The 24,340-nt window shown below is 45.4% G+C and overlaps 1 protein-coding gene across 6 annotated transcripts; it reads left to right on the plus strand.

Moving 5' to 3' along the window:
* The first annotated feature begins 60 nt into the window (after positions 1 to 60).
* SFXN4 (sideroflexin 4) lies at positions 61 to 23,522 on the plus strand. 6 transcript variants are annotated; one of them, XR_005211799.1, is made up of 16 exons: positions 61 to 146; positions 1,522 to 1,587; positions 3,254 to 3,328; positions 8,557 to 8,583; positions 8,670 to 8,724; positions 9,732 to 9,757; positions 10,934 to 10,987; positions 11,077 to 11,133; positions 11,254 to 11,319; positions 11,896 to 11,986; positions 14,387 to 14,502; positions 17,671 to 17,756; positions 19,476 to 19,593; positions 21,085 to 21,245; positions 22,059 to 22,178; positions 23,057 to 23,522. XR_005211799.1 is itself a non-coding variant. In XM_037804029.1 (14 exons), the coding sequence occupies exons 1-14, from the start codon at positions 108 to 110 to the stop codon at positions 23,132 to 23,134; spliced, it is 954 nt and encodes a 317-aa protein (XP_037659957.1). In that variant the 5' UTR covers positions 61 to 107; the 3' UTR covers positions 23,135 to 23,522. The 6 variants fall into 6 exon arrangements, 4 of the variants coding, with proteins under 4 accessions (XP_037659957.1, XP_037659956.1, XP_037659959.1 ...); XR_005211800.1 differs by lacking the exon at positions 22,059 to 22,178; XM_037804029.1 differs by lacking the exons at positions 21,085 to 21,245; positions 22,059 to 22,178.
* The last annotated feature ends 818 nt before the right edge of the window (positions 23,523 to 24,340 follow it).

The following is a 24,340-nucleotide window of genomic DNA, read 5'->3' on the forward strand; positions in this document are numbered from 1 at the left end:
CGGGGCGGGGCCCGCCGCGCGGCTCCTCCTCTGCGCTTGGCCCGGCGGCGGCGGCCGCTCCACCCACCACGTAGGTCCCTGGAAGAGGAGGAGGAGGAAACGCCCGCATGGAGCCTAACTTGCGCTTCTGGATCAGCGAACGCCAAGTACGGCGCGGGCCCGGCGCGGCTGGGGCGGGAGGACGAGGGCGGCGCCGTGGGGGCCGGGGGCCGGCCCCAGGCACGTGCTGCCCACCCGGACTCGGTGACTTTGGGCGAGCCTCGTGGTCGCCCGGCGCCTCGGTTTCCTCCCGGGGAGATAGGCCTCGAGCGCGCTCCACCCGGTTCCCCCACTCAGGCCCGGGGACTTTGGAGGCCCCGGGAGAGGACGGAATGGAAACCCGAGCCGGCCGGACGCCGCGGCCCAGCTTGTTCCCCGGGCCATCGCCTCCGTCCCGGGCTGGGCTAGGGCGCATCGCCACAAGGTCACCCTTCAGAGCGCCCTAACCGAGGAGTCCACCCCCCGCAGGCGTCTGCTCTCTGCCGCCTAAGCTGTTCCCGAGCAGCAGGTTGGAGAGGAAAACGTCCTCCCAACCTTGGTTGGCTCCGCCACTCAGAGCCGGAGACCCGAGGCTTTAGGCCGTCCCGGTCGCAGGAAGGAACTCGGCCTCGCCTCCCGGCAGCGTCTAGGGCCGCGCTGGCCAATAAAAAGACGACGCGAGCCACAGAGGTCATTTTAAATTTTCTAGAAGCCACGTTTTAAAAAGACAGAAAGAAACCAGTGAAATTAATTTTAATAAAATACTGTTTTTAACCCCAGAGTTTCAAAATAGCATTTCAACATGCAATCAATACAAAAATTATTGAGATATTTTATATCCTTTTTTTTGTATGAAGCCTTGGAAAGCTGGTGTGCATCTTACACCTACAACACACCCCCAACTCTGGACAGGTTGGCTCGAGGATATTCTCTTCCAAGCTCTTACCTAAAGTAGGGCCCAGTCCAGGTTTTCAGGTGGGGAAATTGAGAAGGGACAGGGAGCTAAAGTTGTCCCAGCAGAGCCAGGACTCTGGTGTTTCAGCAGAGTGGAACCACCAGGAAGTTTGGGGGCTGGTTGGAGCAGACCGTGTCCCCTTTCTCCATTGCTGAACCCAGCTGCATTTGTTGGGTCTTCACTGGAGCTGGGTCTGTTGTTACTGGAGAGAAGCCTTACAACTCTGGGAGGTGTGGAAATGTCCTGAGACCTTACTTCTAGACACTTGCTTCAAGGTCATGTGTGGGATGTGTTGCAGGCCCATTTGACCCCAAAGTCTAGGCTTTTAACCCTCAGAAACAATTTTATAACGGAGGAGTTAAGAGTACAGACGGCTGAGTCATTTCTTGGCCGTGTTTCCTTGAGTTTCCGTTCTAAGCCTCAGCTTCCTCACTGTAAAATGGGGTGAATGCATCAGTTCAATGATGCAGGTTCTAAAAATCTTAACTTATTATATGTCTTTGTTTTTCCACTGCTATTAACCTTCTCGTGCTTTTTCTTATCTTTAGTCTTTTGTTCAAAGATTTCGTCAGTGGACAGAATTATTAGACCCTACAAATTTGATCATTTCAGTTGTAAGTATTTTCTTCTTTTCAAAGATAATGACTTTTGCATTTTATTTTCAAACCTGACTGTGTGTCCCAGTTGAAATAACAGAATTCACATATTATTATGTTTTTATTCCTTTCGAATGAGCTTGTTAAAATGGAAGAGTGATACATAAAAGTGTGCGTCTGTTGACCAGGTAATTCCTAGCCCTGGGCCAGATGCTGGTGATTCAGAAAGGACCCTCCGTGGGATGCATGACAGGCCACAGAGCTAGTGACAGCCTGTGAGCTCAGGGCTCTAAGGGAGGGGGTGGCAGGAGACTGGGGGAACCTGGAGCAGGATGGGCTTCACTCTGTGGGAGACAGTGTTGAGGGAGGGCTGAGATGGGGGAGGGGGTAGTGCTGACAGGACTGTCAGCAAAGCCCAGAGTAGGAGGGAGGCCTCTGTCACTGAGGCTTTTAGTGCCAGGGGGATGAGGAATGAGGCCAATTTCGAAGGGTCTTGCATGTTAGGGGTCTGCACTTACCCTGCAGGGGCTAAGGTAGGTTTTAAGCAAGGGCAAGGAATGGTGAGGTTTTTGTTTTAGGTGGTTGCTTTAGTAGCCTTTGGACAAATAACCAAAGGGCACAAGTCTGTAAGCAGGGTGATCAGTTCCTGGGACACTCTGTCATCCAAGTGAAATGTGAGGGCTTGAACCCAGGGGGTGGCTGGGGGACGAAGAGGAGGAGATACTCGGTCACTGGCCATAACCCAAAAGGACATACCCCTGCTGAAGCTGTTTTTTCCAGCCTTGTTTTTAAGAGGGAAAAGTGAGAAACCACCTGAATGCCCATCGGTAGGGGCAGAGACCAGTAAAATATGGTCAGTTCATTCAATGGAATACTGATTAGCTGTTAAAAGTGATGAACTAGATGATTAACATGGCATCTATGTAGAATGGAAACATACCTATGATGTTACGTGGAAATGCATATGTTATCTAGGATAAGTGGAAAAGGCAAGGTGCATAGAGGATAGCATTTATGCAAATTATAACACTCAAAAAAAATGCTTTATGTTATTTACGGGTACATGTATTCATGTAGATGTGTGTGTACCTGTGCAGTACAACTGGGAGAATATACCCTGAGTTCACAGTAGTGGGCACCTCTGCCAGAATGGGGAGAGAAATGAGGCTGGGGCTGGTGGTTATCTCCTTGCAAAAAAAAAAAAGAATAGGGAGCAAACAGGACTGAATGTTTATAGTTGTTAATTCTGGGAGAGGGGATTATGAGTGTATAATCATTCTTTGTATTTTTCTGTATTAAAATCTTTTTTTCTCAAATTAAGAAAAAATGAAGAGAGAAAACAAGTGTGAATTGAGTGGATGGGGTGGCACATGAGTGGGGTGGGTCTCCCAGGATTCTGACTTGCACGCAGGTTGTGGTACTGTTTGCTGAGACAGGTACTGTCAGAGAAGAACAGGGGTGAGGAGGCAGCTCAGGGGGAGCCTCTGGGCTGATGAAGCTGGGAGCTTAGATCTGAATTTGGGCTCATCTGAATGGAAACCCAGGGAGTGGAGTGCCAGATTCTACAAGTCACATTGAAATGAGGAGGACAGTTTAGATTTGGTTGTGCTGGTGAGTCAGCCTGTGATTTCAAAACCTGTGGATACAACATGGAGTTCATTGCTTTCTTTATATCTGATTATAGGAAAAAATAGAAAAATTGAGGAATCTGTTATTAACAGATGAAGATGCAACCAGAGATGACGTGGAGGAGGAAAAGGTATGTCTCATGTGCCCCCACTGGCTTGGTTCAAGAGCTGGGTGTGGCAGTCCTCAGATGGTCCCACATGCATGACTTGGTAAACACTGCCCAGGGGACCAGCTGTTCACAACTGGGTTCATTTCTCAAATGGAGTTAGGATTCCTTCTCCTAAACCATCTAGAGCAGGCTTCCTCCTATGCAATGGGGATTAGTGGAGATTCTCTGTAGCTGGTTCCTGGAGCTCCATGGCAAACTCCAGACTTCAGGGAGGCCTCCCAAGTCAGGATCTGATTTCCTATAGACATGGCGTTCTGGGACAGGGAAACCAAGCCCTTGTTATCTATCATGTAGTGGACCAAGTGGTGTCTGGGGCTTTCTGGAGTCCACAGCCACCAGTCCCATGAGACAGCTGGTGGAAAACACACATACTCAACTTGGTTTTGTTTGGTTGGACCTCCGTGCTGGCAGCATGGCTCTGTCTGTCACAGGGACTTGGCTAGTAATGTCATCTCTGGCACCCTGCCTGCTGTGTCCTGGGACAGGCTAGACTCAGGGACTTGGGCATTGAAGGAGCTGCTGGACTGGCTCCCTGGAGCCCTTGGTCTCTTTTGCAGGGATAAGTTAGGTATTGGCCTTGAGTCTTCTCCAGGGTCAAAGGGAGACTGACTTAGGACTTTTTTTTTTTTCAAATCAAACCCTTTTATTAAAAAAAAACTGTAATTAAATTTCTGGGCCTATAATTTTTTTTTATTAAATTCAATATAAATTATTGAGATATATTCACATACCATAAAATCATCCATGGTATACAATCAGCTGTTGACAGTACCATCATATAGTCATTCATTCACCACCCCAACCTATTTTTGAACATCTTCGTTACACCAGAAAGAATCAGAATATGAATTAAAAATAAAAGTAAAAAAGAACACCCAAATCCCCCCCCCCCATCCCACCCTATTTTTCATTTAGTTTTTGTCGCCATTTTTCTACTCATCCTTCTATACACTGGATAAAGGGAGTGCGATCCACAAGGTTTTCACAATCACATTGTCCCCCTTGTAAGCTACATTGTTATACAATCGTCTTCAAGAGTCAAGGCTCCTGGGTTGGAGTTTGATACTTTCAAGTATTTGCTTTTAGCTATTCTGATACATTAAAACCTAAAAAGTGTTACCTATATAGTGTGTAAGAATGCCCACCAGAGTGACCTCTCGACTCCATTTGAAATGTCTCAGCTACTGAAGCTTTATTTCGTTTCATTTCTCATCCCCCTTTTGGTCAAGATGTTCTCAGTCCCACGATGCTGGGTCCAGATTCATCCCGGGAGTCATATCCTGCATTGTCAGGGAGATTTACACCCCTGGGCTGATTTAGGATTTTTAAATGTTCTGGTTGTTTTCTTTATGTGGATTGTCTCTTTGCTTGTTTTTATTTATCTATTTTTTTAACTTCTTGTTTTGAAATACTTTCAAACTTACAGGACAGTTACAAAAATAATACAAACCCCATGCAGAGAACTCCAGAATACCCTACCCCCTCAAATACCCAGATCCACCAATTTTAACATTTTGCCACATTTGCCACATCGTTTTCTTTCTATCTTCCAAACATTTTAGAATAGGTTGTGTATATCAGCTCCTTTCACACTTAAAACTGCCATGCACACTTCCTAAGAACAAGAATATTCACTTATGTAACCCCTTAAGTGCAGTTAACCAAGTTCAAGAAATTTAACATTGATATAAAACTTACAGTCTGTATTCCAATTTTTTTCGTATGTCCCAATAATGTCCCTTGGAGCCTTTCTCCTCCCGTGTTAGATCCCATCCAGGATCATATATTGCATTTGTCATTGTATTATCTCTTTAGCTGCTCGCCCTTCCTTGCTTCCAACAGAAACTTGCCCATCTCATTCACTCCCAAGCATACCATTCAGTGGGGTTAATCACATTCACAATATTGGGGTACCCTCACCAGTTCCATTACTAAAACTTTCCTATCTCCCCAAACAGAAACCCTATACCCATTATGCATTAAATCCCCGTTCCCCCTGACCCTCACCCCTGGCATACTGTACTCTAATTTCTATCTCTATGAGCTTCCATATTCTTTGAGATTTTCTTTGTGTTTACCATGGGGCTTAAATTTAACATCCTAAATATATAGGAATCTCGTTGGCTTTGATATCAACTTAATTTCAATGGTATACACAAACTATGTTCCTGTGCCCCTCCAGACCCCCTCTTTTATATAGTTCTCACCATAGATTACATGTTTATACATTATGAGTTTAAAATCACTGATATTTCATTGCATTTTATCCTTTTACCTTTTAGATCCTGTAGGAGTAGAAGGTGGAGTTATAAACCAAAAATAACACTAGGGCTGGCATTTATATTTACCTATGTTGTTACCCTCACTGGAGATCTTTATTTCTTTGTACAGCTTCTATGCATTGTCTATGGTCATTTCCTTTCAACCTGCAAAACTCTCTTGAGCATCTCTTATAGGACCAGTCTAGTGGTGAGGAACCCGTCGGCTTTTGTTTATCTGTGAATGTCTTCATCTCTCCCTCATTTAAAAAAAAATGTTTTTATTAGTAATTTTATTATTGCATTTAAATATCACATACCCTGTTTGTTTATAATCATAATTAATTTTCATTTTAACGGTAATGATTTACACTTTTATTCATTAAACATTTATAGAGGATCCAATTTTTGATAAACCTTGATCTATACCATTACCACATATTTGTATAAAAATAAAAATTCCATCGATGGTACCTAAATGTTTTGATGTAATCCACATTAATATAAATAAATTAGGCTAAATATGTAGACTTGATGTGCTTGATTCCTGAGGGAAAAACTGCCTTTATTAATTTATAAATTAATACAGAATTTTGAATAAGGCTTTTTAGTTGATTGAAATCAAATTAGAACATTCATTGTAACTGGAGGCAGTATGTCACATGAAAAAAAAAAGCAATTAATTGCAAATTTCAGCTGCTTTTTAAATCACTGATTTTCTTCAGAGAGAAAGACTCTTATGTTTGTATTATTTAGGTTTCCATCCCTAGATAATTGTACATGAAAGAGATGCCTACTTCTCCACAGTGGCAGCTGAAAACTACTTAACCATTGGAGCTTCAAATTCTTTACCAATGAATCATGCACAATGAAGCTTGTTGTAATAAACTGTGAAAATTAACCTCTTAAAATTTATCAATATGTTTAGAACTAAAGGATGATCAAGAAAATCTAGAAACATTACTATTATCAAATCATAATCTGCTCTTTACCAGGGTAAACTCTATACCACCTGTGGTTGATGTACCATATCACTGTTAATTGGGCATTAGGAAGTAAAAGAAGAATCTCTCTCATTTTTGAAAGGCATTTTTGCTGGATACAGAATTCTTGGTTGGCAATATTTTGCTGCCAGCACTTTAAATATGATGTCCTGCTGCCTTCTTGCCTCCCTGGTTTTTGATGAGAAATCAGCCCCTTGTCTTACTGAGCCCTCCTTGTACGTGACACGCTGCTTCTCTCTTCTGGCTTTCAGAATTCTCTGTCTTTGGCATTTGGCGATTTGATTGTAATATGTAACCACATGGGTCTATTTGTTTTTTTTTTTTTAAATCCTGTTTGGAGTTTGGTTAAGTGTCTTAGATATGTATCTTCATGTCTTTTGTTAAATTTGGAAAGTTTTCAGCCATTATTTCTTTGAATATTCCCTCTGTCCCCTTTCTCTCTCTCTTCTCCCTCTGGAGCTCCCACAGTGTGTATATTGGTGTACTTGACGGTATCCCACAGGTTCCTCAGGCTCTGTCTGCTTTTCTTCATTCTCTTCTTTCTGCTCCTCAAACTGAACGATTTCCGTAGTCTTATCTTCAGGTTCTCTAATTCTTCTGCCAGTGCCAATCTGCTGTTGAACCCCTCTAGGGAAGTTTAAGTTTCTGTTCCTGGGGTCTTCATCTCTGTTTGGCTCCTTTTTATAGTTTTTGTCTCTATTGATACTCTCTTTGTGTTCACCTGTCATTTTCCTGGTTTCTTTTAGTTCTTTGTCCATGTTTTTCTTTAGCTCTTTGAGCATATTTAGGATCATTTTTTTAAATGTCTTTGTCTGATGCATCCCAGGGCTTGTCTTCCTCATTGGTGGTTTTTAATGCTTTAATCTCCTCCTTTGCCTGGGCCACTGCTTCCTGTTTCTTTGTATGTTTTGTGACCTTTGGTTGAAACTTGGACATTTTGATATTTTAATGTATCGGTGGAATTTAGACTGACGCCTCTGTTCCTTGAGCTTGTATCCAGCTAGTGAAATGACAAAGCTTTTCTTGATTGCCAGGAGCTAATTTAAAAAAGGCCCAAAAGAAAAGACCTTTCTCAGTCTTTGCAGTCTGACCAGTATAAGTGCTCTCCTTCAGGGCTTATCCGTGCAATTAGTTTGGTGAATAGCTCCAGGCCAAAGCCTAGGGGCCTCCCTGATCCTTTCTGTACCTGTGTCTTGTCTTGGGCATGTGCAAATGACCAGAGGAATGCCCCTGTTTGCAGGGTTCCAGATGTGCCCTCTTCCCAGGAAATAGCTTCCTCCAGTCCCAGCCTCTGCACAGTGAAGTCCTACAGCTGCCATCCCTGCCCCTGGCAGCCACCGACTGCTGTCCCACCGAGTTCTGTAGGAGAGCTCCGCGAAGAGCCTTCTACACACAGGGCGAGTTCTGGGGCGGCAAGGCCCTCAAGCCACCTCCAGACAGATTGGGCCAGACAGACATGCTCCCAGGATGCACACAAGGGTTCCTCTCTCCGTGGGGAACCCCAACCAGGGATCCGCAGTGGGAGTGCACAGCCGCTCAGGGGTAGAGAGGGGCTCCCAGGGCCCCAGGAGATCCTGCCACTTTCAAGTAGCCTTTTTCTTGATTTGGTGCTCGCCCTGTCACTGCAGTCCCTTAACTGTTTTCTGGAGCTTTGAGAAAGGTGCTTCTGCCAGGTCTTGCTGGTTGTTCAGAGCTTCTTTTGAGGGTGGGGTGGGGCTCTTTGCTTGTTGTTAGTTCACTTGTTTGTTCGTTCATTCATTTGATTCATTCATTTTCATTTCTTCTGTCCATGGGGTAGAAAACAAGTTCTGGTCCTTTCCCTGTGAAAGGCAGAGCAAGGGTGACACCAGAAATAGCTCACTGGTGAGGAGATATTTTGCTGCCAAGCTGCCTTTAAAACCTTTCCTTGTTTTTTTTCTCTTTTTAGATACAAGAGGCTTGGAAGAGAAGTCTTGTAAGTTTCAGTCCTTTCCTAATTTTTGGTGTCCTGAAATAATGAAACCAACCATCAGGCTAACCTCTGTGCATATCCTTTTGAAGTCCACAGTGCACCCCGACAACAGCAAACTGATCCCTGTTCTTTTTCGACCCGCAGGTGAGTTGGTTCTAATATTCAGAAGCGGATTGGGGAGACGTATGTATGTCTCTCTTAATTTTGTTTGTCCTAGAAGGATTTCTGATGGTATGTCTAGAAACCACAGCTTAAAAGAAAAAGGATCTCTGACGGGACTGGAGTTGAGAGTGGAGAAGCACAGGCCCAGGGGCTGGGGCTGTGTCCAGTCCTGGGGAAAGTACTGAGCTTCGGGCGTTAGGGATCAGGCTAGGATTTGAATCGTAGGACGTTAACTGCTCATTCCATTCATGGCTCTTGTAACTCATAAATGTCATTACTGGAGATGCCATTTAGTGTCCTCTCTCATTTTCATCCTGCCTAAGCTAAAGGGAATAAAATCCATGATTGTTTAGTGCCCTTCCCGCTTTAAAATTCTCTCTATATATTTTTTGAGCAAAAAAACTGGAAACAGCATAACTCCCCAACAATTCAGATTAAAAAGAATGAGGTGAGCCTTATGTGCTAATATGGAAGGATGGATCTCCAGGAACTAGTGAAAAATATTTCAATTAATTATAATATTAATGATATTATTATTATTAATCGTTTCTGTTTCACTACCAAGGCATGAAAAGCAAAGTGTGAAACAAGGTACATTGATCCCCGTCTCTGTAAATAAGGGCTGTGTGCTTGTGAGAGAGAGACAGATGACAATATGCATGTATCTTGATAGTTGTATTTAAAAATTCATTTTGAAGAATGAACAAGAAATGGTCAGTGCTGCTTACTTTTGCTGGGAGGGTCTGCAAAGACTGCAGGGAATCCCTTCTTGTTATATCTTGCTGTATTCTGCTGTTGTAATTTTTTGCCATATACACATAATTATTATTTTTATTTGGGAAAAAAAAAGAGTAAGGAGTAAAATTTCCTTTGATGCCTACGAGTTCAGAAGGATGGAGAGGAGGTTTTGGGCCGGGTGTCGCCCCTGCCAGCCCCTGCTCCCTGTCCCAGCAGTGGCTGTCACTGATGGCTCTTCTCTTCTTTGCCAGCTTTCCTGCCTGTCACGGGGCCCATGGTGAGTAAGCTGCTGCTCGCCGCCACGAAGCAGGGGATGAGAAAGATGTCCCTCCCTCTGCTGACCTCAGCTCGTGTTTTAGTTTCCCAGTTGCTAAAATAAATAGCACTCAGTGGGTTGGCTTAGATGAAGGGGATTTATTGGCTCACAGTTTTGAGGCCAGAAGTCCAAAATCAAGGCGTCATCCAGGCAATGCTTTCTCCCAGAAGACTGTGGTGTTCTGGGGCTGCCTGCTGGCGATCCTTGGTCCTTCGCTTTTCTGCCACATGGCAAGGCACATGGCAGCCTCTGCTGGCTTCCCTGGGGTCTGTTGACTTCTGGCTTCTTTCCATGGCTTTCTCTCTGTGTGTCTGACTTTCATTCTGCTTATGATGACCTCCCCTAATAGGATTAAGATCCATCCTGATTTTGTTTTGCCACACCTTAACTGAAGTAACCTCATGGGAAGTTTCTATTTACAGTGGGTTCACACCCATAGGAATGGATTAAGTTTAAGAACATGTTTTTCTGGGTACATAACTCCGAGCCTCCACAGCTCGCATCCCTCCAATCCCAGACACCCATCCTGCGGTCCCTTGACTGCCTGTTAGATGGTCACTGACCTCCCCCCGACACCTTTGTCTTCTCACGTACCCCTCCTCCCCCAACACACCCAGCCAGGCATCCAGGCCTCCTGAAGGCCCATCGTGCAGGAGGGAGTCCTCTTTTGAAACACCTGGGTGCAAAGCTCTGAGAGCTCCTCCCTGCCCACAACCCCATTACTTTCTCTCCCGAATCCTCCCCCAATCTGGGCCTTCACCTGGGACCTGGAATTGCTGTCCAGCAAGTCCATTTCCCCTTGGCTCTCATACAGGGACATTTGTCCTCATCTCTCATCTGTCACTTTTTCCACCCTGACCCTGTGCTTCTCAGCTGCCCCGCCAGGCTGCAGGTCTTGGAGACACACAGCACTGTGAGGCCCCTGGGTGTCCTCAGAGCGGCCAGTTCAGTGCCCAGTAGGTGTCCATTCAACATCAGCCTGTCCGCTGACCAACAGCCCCCCTGCGCCCCACCTTCCTCACCTCATCCCAGCTCCTGGAGGGCTCAGCTCTGTGTCTTCCCTGGGAAGTTCTTTGTTCCTGCAAGCTCTGCCTCCCCCCAAACATTAACAACTCCGTTTTACTTTCTTCTTAAAAGGTTTTCTATTCGATGCTGCCTGCAAAAGGGATGAAGTCCATGATTTTGCCTCAGGTAGCAATTATTTTTATTTCACGATTACTGAATTTGGTAATTAATGCTGGAAGCCAGAATGTGTTGCATTTGCTTCTGTCTTTCTGCAGTTTTTCTTGTATACCTACACCACAGCATTCAACATCATCAATGGGAATGCAAGTTATGTGAGTAGTATGATGCCTGGAGGGTATGCAATTTGGGTTTTGTTTCTTTGTTTCTTTTTTATTTTCTTTAGTGGGTAAAATTATGGTCTTTACTAAATACGTATTTTTATTTTTCCTTAGAGTCATCGTCCACAAGAAAGTATATTACTAGGGACGGGAGTAATTGCTTCTTCCACCTTTTTGGGGGTAGGTATTTTTGAAGATATGTTGAATCTTTCTAAATGAAGTTTTATTTATTCTGGTTACAAATTTATGTTCCCACTTAAACAATTTAGAAAATATAAGTAAGGCATAAAGAAGAAAACAAAAGCTACTGATAATCTTATCCCAAAACAATTGTGTTACCATTCTAAGATTCTAGGCATATACTTGATACATGTTAACTTAAAAAAAAAATTAATTTATGTCACACAAACATGTTACACATATTGAATATTGCTTTGTATGTCGGGATGCTAACAGATAAGATTGTAGACTTTGGAGTCAGACCCTGTGCGTTTGAACCCTGGCTCTCACCTTTACTGGCTCTGTGACTGGGGGCAAGTTGTGTGACCTCACTAAGCCTCAGCTTCTCTGGTGAGCAGGGAGAATGATAGGATACCAACCCCACTGTTGCAAGAATTAAAAAGAAAAAACTACATGGACAGCCCTTGCACACTGGCCGACCTGTCAGAGGAACCAGGCAACTATTAGCTTTGTCAGGTATGTTCTGCTGATTTTTTGGTCCCATGAAATACCCCAATTTTCTGTCTTACTTTTTAGATAATCCCTCATTTGGTCAGAATGAAGCTTTCTTTGGATAACCATCGTGCTCGCTTTTTGATCGGAAGAGCCTTACCTGTCGTCTTTCTAGGTGAGCAGGAAGGCCCCGTAGCATGCTGTCTGGGGCTTGTCTTTGTGGTGTCTGAGCCTTTCTCCATCTCCAGAGACACCCAAGCCCCTTGGCTGTGATGTGATCAATGACAGCTGCCATTTGCAGCCTGCTGAGGCCCAGAGGCCTGGGTGGGTTTTTGGTTTGAAAGTGACACTTTCTTTGCGGATACCCATTTAATTGTCACAGGAGGAACACAAGCCTGTAAACAAAAGTTATTTATTTTTTTTCCTCCTGCTTCTGGGAGCTTTTTTTTATTAGAGAAGTTGTAGGTAAACAGAAAAATCATACAGAAAGTACACAGTTCCTGTCTATTCCCAACCCCCCCCCACACACACACAAACTTTTCCCTATTAACACTTTGCATTGGTGTGGCACTTTTGTTACAATTGATGAAACAATATTGTTATAATTATTCTATTAACTGTAGTCCATAGTTTGCATTAGGGTTCACTGTTTGTCTTGTACAGTCCTCTGTTTTTTTAACATCTTTATTCTGGTAACATGTATACAACCTAAAATTTCTCATTTTAACCACTTTAAAATAGACAATTCAGTGATGTTAATTACCTTCACGATATTGTGCTACCATCACCAACATCCGTTTCTAAAATTTTTCCATCACCGCAAACAGAGTCTCTGTACCAATTATGTATTAACTCCTCATTTCCTTTCCCCACCCTGGCCCCTGGTCAAACCTGTATTCTAGTTTCTGACTATTAATTTACATATTCTAATTATTTCATATCAGTGAGATCATACACTATTTGTCATTTTGTGTCTGGCTTATTTCACTCAATATCATGTCTTCAAGGTTCATCCATGTTATTGATGTATCAGAACTTCATGTCTTTTTATGGCTGAATAATATCCCACTGTATGTATATATATGCCACATTTTGCTTATCCATTCATCTGTTGATGGACACTTGGGTTGATTCCTTCTTTTGGCTATTGTAAGTAATGTTGCTGTAACACTGGTGTGCAAATATCTATTTTGAGTCCCTGCTTTCAGTTCTTTCAGATTTATACCTAGTAGTGGGATTGCTGGGTCATATAGTAATTCTATACTTAACTTTCTGAGGAGCTGCTGACCTGTTTGCCATGGTGGCTGCACCGTTTTACATCCCCACCAGCAATGAACAAGTGTTCCTATTTCTCCACATCCTCTCCATCACTTGTTATTTTCTGTTTTCTTAATGGTAACCATTCTAGCTAGATGTTAAATAATGTTTCATTGTGGTTTTCATTTGCGTTTCCCTGAGGGCTAATGATACTGAGCATCTTTTCAGGTGCCTATTGGCCATTTGTGTATCTTCTTTGGAGAAATGTCTATTCAAGTCTTTTGCACATTTTTTAATTGGTTTGTCTTTTTATTGTTGAGTTGTAGGATTTCTTTATATATTCTGGATATTAAACCCTTATTGGATATGTGGTTTCCAAAAATTTTCTCCTATTCTATACATTGTCTTTTTACTTTCATGATGAAGTCCTTTGATGTCAAGTCCAAGAAACCATTGCCTAATCCAAGGTCTTGAAGATGTTTCCCTATGTTTTCTTCTAAGTGTTTTGTGCTTTTGGTTCATATAGTTAGGTCTTTGTTCCATTTTCAGTAAATTTTTGTATATGACGTGAAAAGGCTGTTCTTTCCCCATTGAGTGGTCTTGGAACCCTTGTCAAAAATCAACTGGCCATAGATAAGAGACATAAGTTACGTTATAAAGACTCTGTAGAGGCCCTCCAATGCATTATTTTACTTGATTCTGACAAAAACTTAGGGGTAGGTTAATATTATTCCCATTGCTGTTGAGGAGCCTAAGGCACAGAGAGGTTAAGTAACTTTCCTGGGGTCACACAGCAAACACTTGATGGCACAGGGATTCCAACAAGTAGTCGGATACCAGAAAGATTAACTGACTTTAAGTTTGCAAGCCCCAATCCTCTATTTCATGCTTTAAATTTGGATTTGGGAATATAGCAGTTTGAAGAATTGGCAGCATGATTATCAGTAATGAAATTGAGGAAATCTGTTACAAAAACCTGGTCGAACCAGCTTTGGCAGAGAAGGAGGGTGTATTTCAAAGATCCTGGGGTTTCTCCTGGAATCCCGTCAGGGAGTGGGGCTGGGCCTCAGGGGTGCTAGAACGTGGTGCTGGGCTTTAGTTGAGATCCAAGACCGAGTGGCTGGCAGTTGTGATCCCAGTTCCACACCCCCGGAGAGAGCTTGGTTGGCCCAGCCTAAGGCAGGTGCCCACCCGAGGGTTGGGGGGAGGGCAGCCGTCAGAGGACAGCGGCTCCCGGTGAACAGACACCGAAGACAACGTTCCCTTGCTGGCCCGAGCCTCATCCCTCGGTTGGGTGTTCTTCTCTTCTAACCTGCAGCTCAAGTCACTGGAATGAATGTCCTGGCATCCCGAGGTTTTGAGCCTGTGCGAGGGATTGAGGTCATGGACAAGGAAGGCAATGTCATAGGCCATTCCAGAAGAGCCGCGGAAAAGGTAGGGGGCATGATAGAGCTGGAGCTGCTTGCCTTTGGGCAAAGAACTGAATTTTCTGCTTGAGAACTGGTAACAAATTCATGTCTTCAGTTTTTCCTCATCCTGTCCTCCCTCATCTTGCTGAGAGAAAGAGTTTGCATTCTGTGCTGTGATGTTTGTAAGACGGACATCTGGTGAGTTCTTCAGGCTTGGCGTCTGCCTTCCATTGGGCGACTGGGGGGCCCCTTTTGGTGGCTACTCCCCTCTCAGCCTGCCCTGCCCTGTGGAGGTCAGTGGACGCCTTTCTCTGGGTTTAAGAGAAGCCCTCCTCCTTCCACTCCATGGAGCAGGGTTTTCTAATCATCTTTATCTTTAAGGACCAGTGTCCTCTCCAGGATGGCCTTAGGAAATCCAGTGCTTTGACCTAAAACTTCCATAAAAGGCCTCAACTTCTAATGATTTTTACTCTTAAACCGTTTATTTTCTTTTGCTCAATTCAACACAGCGACTTCTGTGTGCATTCAACTGTAAGAACCTGAAATAGTCTATGGTTTCATTTTGGGCGTGGACTTTTAAAATTCTATATAATTTATATAATAGATATAATAATAGATTTTATTAATTTTATTTACAAACACTCCATATCCACCAAATCATGTATGTTTAGCAGGTGAGATCTTTTTTGGTCTCTGTGAAGTGACTTCAGGTAAAGGGTTATAACGTGGGCAGCTGCTTGCTGTTGGCCTGGAACTGCCCTGAACAGGTGATGGGAATGGCTGAGCTCCTCACGGTGTCCACGTACAGGGGCACCCTGGGCCAGAGGGGCCTCCTGCCCAGCAGGTTGGTAGAAGAGGAGGTCAGAAAGGTGGCTGCCCAGTCAGTCAGTAAATACATAATTATTTGGTTCATGAAACATTACTCCAAATCCCACCAATGATTTACAGAGCTGGATCACAAACCATCAGTTGCATACTTTGATCTTTCCAGCAGACCATCTAGTGGCATGTCTGAAAATACTGGCCCCTTTTCTAATGAATAACAGTAGGGACACAATAATTATAAGTAACAAGGAGAGAAATTGCTGCCAGAAAGAAAATGGTAGCACTAGCTTTTGGAAATGAAGATTTGGTGCCTAAGAACTTTTGAAGTATAATTTACATATATAATTCACCTAATAAAAGAGTGTAGAGTTTGATGAATTTCAGTACATTTATATAGTTGGGCAACCATTACCCTAAAACACCATCCAGTTTTAGACCATTTCATCATCCTAAAAAGTGCCCTCTTGCTCATTTATTATCATTCCCTGCTCCCGCGCCCAGCCCAGGCCACCACTGATCTGCTCTCTGTCTCCACATGGTTGCCTTTTCTGGAAATTTCATATGAATGGAATCATAGTCTTCACTGTTGAGGTACATCCATGTGGTAGCATGTATTTTTACTGCTGAGAAATATTTCAGAGCTTGGCTATACATTTTGTACACCCAGTCCCCATGGACAGACATTTGGATTGTGTCCATTTGGGGCTACCATGAAGAATGCGGCTGTGAGCGTTCACGTGCAAGTCTGCATGTGGACATATGTCTTCCTTTCTCGTCAACACAGTTTTAACTTCGGGGCGTTCGTATTGCTGGGAACCCACTCATAAAGTGGCAGCATAGAGTGAGCAGATGTTTTCCAGTCCCGCAGTTCTTCCCAAGGGCCCCCCCTGCCAGCCACTGTGCTGTGCTCTGGGGACACCCACACCCGCTCCAGGAGCCTCGGCCTCCCCTGGGGAGTGGTCTCGGGCCCTGCTGGCCATCCAGGGCCCATCCCCCTGGGAAGAACTTCACTTTTTGCAAGAGGCCCACGTAGGGGAAAAGAAAAGTTTTCATGGCCTGCTTTTTTTTTTTTTCTTCTAAGTGTTTATCTTTCTTTTAAGAATAATTTGTCTGCAACTGTGCGTAAGTGTTTAGTATTCTTTCGTCGTTTCCCGGTCACTGAGAGGTTTATTTCCTTTGCCTACGTTTTAGAAAGTGCGTAACCAGCAATATCTGATTGTAATAGGGCACCTTTGATCGGATTTCAGGAGACTGTTCACGTTGTTTTCCCCAGCGGGCCTTGTAGGCCACTTAGTTGCCAACCGCGAGGAGTCTCCCATGGCCTCCGATGACGTGCCTCATTTGGAAGGACTGCCCGTTGCACAGGGGACAAGTGGACAGAGGCTGTCCTCACCCTGGCTCAGCAGCCACTTTTCTCTTCCTGAAGTTGAGAAATTTTATTTTATATTCCTGCAAGTTTAAGAATGACCGTGTTTGGCTCCTCTATCTTAGTGGGGAAGAGGAAACAGCATCAGGCTGTGGCCAGGTGCAGTCTGACGGCAGAGAGCAGGGGCAGCGGTGGTGTGAGATGAGCCCCGGGAGGCAGATTGTGGCCGAGTCATGCAAAGCCGGACCTGGAAGGAACAGAGTTCAGGGAACGGCAGTGGCAGAGCGTGTGTTTTTTTCTCTTGAGCAGAGAAGTGATGTTTCTGCAGTTGTGTCCTACCCAGGAGTTGGATTCTGAAGTTAACATGCGAGCCGTCTACAGTCAGAATTTCTCTTGAAAATCCTTAGATTAGGGTACAATGGCTTTTTGCACATAGTCCATACAGTAAATATATGTTTAACTGTTTACCATATAGAGTGAGGTACATTATAGAAGAGAGAGCAAAGTGCTCTCAACAGTACAGACACATTTGTGCAAAACAAAATTTTATAGTATCCCACTTTTAATTACCAAGCGAAAGATGGGACTTGTGCACATCCACATCTTTGGAGGAGTCACCCACTGGTAGGGGTGGGATAAATGGGGAGCAGGTCCAGGAGAATGAGGCCAGTGGCAGAGTCCTGGAGTGAGAGGAAAATGTGGGACAGACCTCAGTGGCAAATCCAGCATTTCCACCACAGGGACCTCCATTTGGTTCCAAGTGAGGAGCTTTCTTTAAGCTGCCTTTGTTTGCACTTAATGAGCATTTTATTTGGGGTGGCGCTGGGGGACTGATGGAGGGGTTACCCCGGCATCAACTCCCGTCCTCCTCTGTACGCCTCTTTCACAGGCATTATCTCCGGCGTGAGCTTGGAGAGGTGCTGTTTGCTGGGCTTTGTCTTGAAACTGTCTAGAAATCGCCTCACTTCATGTTCTAAGCTGCTTTCTTTCCCTTCCCACTAGGCCGTTAAAGATACAGCAATATCCAGAACAGTGCTGTTTGGAACCTCGGCTTTTATCCCAGAAGTCTTAGCATATCTTTTTAGAAGGTAAGAGGTGCTGCTCTCCTCCCCAGGAGGAATCAACATTTTGATAGTCAAAATCCTGATAAAACTTGTCATATACTGAGCCTGGTGGGACAGGGAACCTTCCTGCTGGCCCATCCTTCATGCACTGGGGCCGAAAGGCTGCCTTGGGCAGGCGTGTAAATCCAGTGCATTTTCTGACAAACCTGGAAGCTTGCCCAGGCCCTGGCATCACTCAGCCTGTGTCCTTGGGCATGTCCAGGAGTTTGCTGAGGCAGGTTTCCTGACTTCTAGAAGAAGGAGTTTGGATGATTTGCAGGTTTGTTAAGCTCCCATGTGCTATGAATATTGCTCAAGCCTTTGTTCGTCCCATTTCAACCATGTTTTAAATGAGCATAAGTGGCCCCACACCCAGTGGAATGTCATTCCTTTTGAGAAGGAAGATATGGCCTGTTAGGAGGAGGGCCTGGCATCAGTCTGGGTTCCTTGGTTGCAGGTGTTGGAGACCCAACTCGAAGTAGCCCAGAAGGGAGATGTGCCAGCCTGGGGACTGAGTGTGGGAAGGGAGTGGAGCCTTTGGCCACTTCAACAGACACTCCAGGGCTGGGACACTCCCCTCTCTCCCGCCTTCCTGGGAGCCCGCTTCATTCTCTCCGGCCACAGCTGGGCTTCTTCACCCTGATGAGGAACATGGCTGCTGGCAACTCCCAGCTCAGAACAAATGCAGCGGAGGGGGAGGGTCTTCCCCTCAGAGCAGAACTCCCAGGGAAGGATTCTGATTGACCTGAGTTGGGGCCCAGGCCCTTGTGACCCCATCCCCTCCAGCCAGGGTGGTGAGTCTGCAGTGGGAACCACGCACATAGCGCGTTTTCAGGAAGTAGGGCCATGTCCTAGGCAGAGCCACCCATTACTCCCCGAGGTCGACCCAGCTGGATGGGTGCAGACACTGCTGGGTCAGGGGCCTCCTGGGCCACTCTGGCTGACCTCAAAACTGGAGCTTCCATAAAAGCTGAGGCCATCTGGTCTCTCCCCTGAGGTCCACATGAATGGCACAGGCAGCCCAGTGCGGACAGGTGACCCTGGTTCCCAGTGGGCATCTGGATGCCCAGAAGGAAGGACTGTGTGCCATCAAAGGACCTCCCAGAAGCTCCATCCCAGAGAATCCAGCAGCAGTGACCTCAGGGGCTCTTCTAGCTCAGCCCCCTTATTTTGCAGCTGGAAAAACTGAGGCTCAGAGAGGGGAGTAACTTGCCCAGGAGCATACAGCCAAGGGCTGAGGCTCGGCCGAATCCCAGTTCTTTGCCTCCCTGGCTGGGGTTCTGCTCTTAGCAGCACACCAACGCTTACACTCTCCACGTGCTCAGAGCCAGGATGGCACAGCAGTGTTGGGGGATCCAGGTTGACAGCACAGGCCCTCGAACCTCTGAGCCGTGGTATTTGGGAAAAGTTACTTAACAGGCAGCTGCATCGGTTTTCTCATTTGTAAGAAGGGGCCAATGACACAAACCTCAGAGTGGGGATCAGGTGAAAAAGTGAGTCAAGTGCTTGACACTGTGCTGATGCATAGGACGTGCTCAATGAGAGCAGCTGTTTTTATTGCCCATTTGCGGGTCAGGTGGGAACCAAGATGTGGGCCTAAGGGTTAGCTGTAACACAGAACCGCAAACAAGACAGAAGGCCAGCCTTGAAGAAAGAGCGCCGCCCGTTTAGCATCACTTGTGAGCTGTACCTGGTTTCTTACAGGACCCAGTTTTTCCTGCAAAACCCGTGGTCACTATGGACCGTGAAACTGTCCTGTACCATCCTGGTGATGGGACTGATGGTGCCAGCTTCTTTCAGCATATTCCCACAGATGGGACGGGTAAGTGCTGCCTTGACCTCTCAAAAAACAAAAAAAAGTTTTGTTTCCCGGTTGTAAGAGTAAAGTAAATAAATTAATCTACTAGAAAATCGCCAAAGTTTATGAAAGTATAAGACAAAACAACATTTATACATAATCCCACCACCCAGACCACTTGCACCAGTTTGGGACTGTTCTGTGTCCTCTCCACGTGGAGTCGAGATGTGGAAGTGTCCCAGAGATGCACAGTTTCCATCGTGGAAGCTCGCCCAGGTGACCGGGGTTGCTCTGGGGTCTGGTTATGTGGGCCTGACTGGTGGAGTCAGTGCCCAGGTGGTGGAGCTTCTGGAAGGCTGAGCTGAGAAGACCTGGGTTGAAGCCCCAGCCCCGCTAATCCCTGGTTGGCCTTCCTGGTGTGGCCAGCCCCTCCCGAGGCCTCCGGGGTGGCCGGCCCCACCTGTCGTTTCTTTTGCCTGAACTCTTCAGGTGTGTGCAGGGGTCCACCTTGGATAAGGAGAGACACTCCTAGGATGGGAAATTCCAAGGATGTAGGGTTACCTCCCACGAACCAGGGATAAGGACTGGCCAAATTCTTTATTATATTATTTTCTTTATAAAAAACCTGGAAAGTTTATAAAGTATAAAACAGACAAACACACAGAATCCTGTCACCCCAAATACTTGAACAGTTTTGGATTCTGTTTCTTTTTAAGGGTATATCATAAGCATTTTTCTGGGACATAAAAAAAAAAAAGAACTTTAAAATAGTCTAAGTGCCGTGTAACACTTGGCAGCAACGTGCCATCTGGTAGAACTTTCTACAGGGACTGAAGTGCTCCATGTCTGCACTCTCCAATATGGTAGAAGCTGAGGAACTGCATTTTTAACTTTATTTAATTTAATTTAAATAGCCTCATGTGGCTAGTATCGATTGTGTTGGACAGTGCAGTTCTCTATTCTAGAATTCTCTCAGAATTTATGATGGGTCCAACCCGCTGTACAGTTACTTAAACTCTCCAGGCCTCAGTTTCCTTGTCTGTCAGAGAGATGAAGACAATAGTATCTCTGCAGAGGGTTGTTGCTTGGCACAGGGCCTGGCCCACTGGGAGTGTCAGGAGGTGAGAGCTGCAGTATCAACCCTAGTAAGTGTGAGCAAACATCAGGGCTGAACATTGCAAATGTTTCTTTCTGTTACTGAAGTTAAAATTAATAATGTCCTCAAAAGCATTTCTATGGAGTGATCCTATTCAGGACCCAAATTCTGTAGGTTTAGGTTTATAGGGTAACTCGGGCAACTTTACTAGCACGTAAAGTAGAACTTTTAAATTATTTTAGCTAGTTGTTATGCTCACTGTGGGCAAGGGAGGTATCCCATGAAAATGAAATTTTAGGAGAAAAAAAGATTAAAAAAATCTTACAGACCCACCTATTAGAACACTTTGTTACAGTAAAATTGTGATAAAAATGAATTATTTTGCAAAAAGAGACTAAAGCAGATGTCTTATCTGCAAGGTGAGATCATTTACAGGAAGTCTTTCTGTCTGTGGGATTTCCTGCCGCTGTGATCTGGCTTCCTGTCTGATTTCCTTCCGCAAGCTCTGAGGGCGTGCTCCGGCCTGCCCAGTCGGTGTGGCCCTGCCCGGTGTTTGTGGTGGAGGAAGCAGCCCGCGAAGGTAGTCATGGCGTGTGGGACACTGAGGGCTTTGGTGGGCGGTCAGGGTGGCGGGAGCCACTTGGGCCAGGAATCCTGGCCTGGCTAGGAGTGGGGCAGAGAGGGAAGGCTTCACGAGACCTAAGGAAAGGGCGGTCGGAATCTAGGAACTTCGGTAGAGCTGTGCTTGTGGTGGGATGGCCAGGTCTCTATTTTCAGTTTTGCCTCGGTCAGCTTCACGTCATGATGGGTAGTGGGATCGTTTTCCTGGTGTTGGGAATAACTTGTTTCCTGACTTGGTGGTTTCATTTCGGTCCTTGTTCAGCGCAGCCTGCGTGTGGTCGGCCACTCACGGGCACACTGCCACCTCTTCTTCTGGAGGGGCTGGATCCAGGTCAACCCATCAGGGGTCAGACGGCAGGCGCCCCCACCTCCCACCACCACTGTTCTCAGGGGCCCTCCCCTGCCCCAACCCGGACAGGTCGCTGCCCATTGCTGGCCTTCTGGGGCGATGGCCGGTGGGTTTAAAGCTCCTGGGCTGAATAACACGTGCTTGGTTCCTCAGGCTGCCGAGGGAGGGACTCCTCCATATTTGACGGCAGACTTGGTAGGATTGGGCCATGGCGGGGGCCGCACAGGGTGAGTGTGGGCACAGCTGGGACACTGGGTGGTTCTGTAGGTCTGGAGTGTGAGAGGGGAAGCCACAGGCTACAGGTACTTCCAAGAGAGGCGTTTGCTTCTCCGGCACCTTCTGTGCCCCAGGCACTGCCAGGCAATTAGTCTCTTGTCTTCAAAACAACCCTTGCAAGTAGGTTTTGTTATTTCCATTTCACAGATGAAGAAACTGATGCCAGGGGGACATAAGTAACTCCCCCATGAGTTACTTATGAATGAGTTATTCAGCTATGAAGTGGCAGGGCTGGGTTTGCCCTTCTGCCATGGCCCCAGCCTGATGGTGAGGAGCTGCACAAATTGCTTTCTGAAAAAGTTTTTGAACATATATAAAATTTTTACATTAGAGAAGTTGTAGGTTAACAGAAAACTCATGCAGAAAATGCAGTACCGTAATCTCCCCCCCATTATTAACACTTTGCATTAGTGTATCTTTGTTACAACTGATGAAAAAATATTATAATTATACTATTAACTATAGTCCATAGTTTACATTAGGGTTCATTACTTGTGTTATACAGTCCTATGTTTTGTTTTGTTTTTTTTCATTTTTATATTAGTAACACATAAACAACCTAAAATTTCCCTTTAACATTTAAATATATAATTCAATATTTCAGTAAATAATTATATTCGCAATGATATGCTACCATTACCACCATCCATTAGCAAAACATTTCCATCACCCCAAACAAATTCTATACCCATTAAGCATTAACTCCCCATTCTCTACCCCCACTCCAGCCCCTGGTAACCTGTATTCTAATTTCTGACCCTATACTAATTGTTTCATATCAGTGAGATCACACACATTTGTCCTTTGTGTCTGGCTTATTTCATTCAACATGGTATCTTCAAGGTTCATCCATGTTGTCACATATATTAGGACTTCATTCCTTTTTACAGCTAAATAATATTCCATTATATGTATATACACCACATTCTGTTTATCCATTCATTGGTTGATGGACACGGGTTGCTTCTATCTTTTGGCAGTTATGAACATTGGCGTGCAAATATCTGTTAGAGTCCCTGGTTTCAGTTTTTTTGGGTATATACCTAGAAGTGGGATTGGTGGATCAGCTTTTGTTGTTATCTTTTGCTTCTCAGGCAAAAAAAAAATCTTCTTATAAATATTAAAAATTTAACTTTGTTTTTCAGATACAGTGCAGTAAGCTTGAAGAGGAAATTCGATCTTCAACAGAAGAAACAGAACTCTTCTATAACAGAGGGGTGTAGGGGCGAGTTTTAGGCGGATTTGTCTGGTTCCTGCTCGAAAGCCCCCTGCCCATGAGGTTTCTGTTTGGAGAACTCTGTCAGAGGTCCCCAGGACATCCCAGCAGTGTCTTCACTGCCAGGATGGCTCCAACAACACATGCCCAGATCGCTTCGAGGCTGCTTATGTCTGGGATTTTTGAACCTGGATGGAGAAGAGAAATGGGAGGGTGTCCTGTGTCACACCCCCCACGGGGTTTCTGAGGGGATGGATGTAATCACCTGTTTTCTGTTTATCAGCCCATGAAAGGATACTGTGAAACTACTGAGAAAGTTGTTTAAAGTTGAGTATTTGAAATAAATAGAGATGGGTATAGGTATCAAATTGATAGCCCACCTCAAGACACGTGAACCTTCTGTGAGCTGTTTTAAGGCCTTCAATCCCAAAAGCAAGCAGATTTCTCTGCACAGCTGCTCCCAGTTCTGGACAGTGATTTAAAATCTTTGCTATGGTCAGCCCAGCTTTGAGGCCCGCTTTCTCCTCACTGGCAGATGACCCTGCCCCCGGCTTCCCCATGAAAACCAAGCCTGCACACCCCCTCCACCCACCCACACCCTTTCCTCCTCCATCCAACGTCAGCCAGCCCCTAGGCGCTGGGGCCTTTTCTGTTTCCTGAGGGTCTTGCTCTGTGGACTTCTTTGCTTCAGTCTCCTCCTCTGCTGGCTCTCTCCAGGTAGCCTTTAAACTGCTTGAATCACCTGCCTTGTTAAAAAAGCAAACACAAACCCCATTGGGAGCCAAACCCCTTAAAAGAGTTATCTGCCCTCACCATCTCTACCGAAACTTCCATTCCCCCAAGACTGCTGTCATCATGCCCCACCCAAAACGCCATCCTGCCACTCTGCTGGGCACTCAGAGCTGGCACTGGCCTTGCTCTGTCCTGAGCAACAGACCCAAATCCAGCTGCCCATGCACTTTGCCACTTTGGTGTCCAGAGACACCTCGAATTCAACCTGTCCAATCCGAGATCATCTTTCCCTCCAAGTCTCAGTAAACGGCCATCACTTACCCAGGTCCGTAAGTCATGACAATGGGTCTCACCCCTAGTACCCCCTCTCCCCTCATCACCATCCCATAGATGGAGCCCAATATAGCCAAGTCTAGAAAGCACTTCCTGTGTTCACCACTGCTGTCCCAGATCAGTGCAACAGCGTCCCCTGCTGGCACTG

Source organism: Choloepus didactylus, chromosome 15 (assembly GCF_015220235.1).
Source record: "Choloepus didactylus isolate mChoDid1 chromosome 15, mChoDid1.pri, whole genome shotgun sequence".
Lineage (NCBI taxonomy): Eukaryota > Metazoa > Chordata > Mammalia > Pilosa > Megalonychidae > Choloepus > Choloepus didactylus.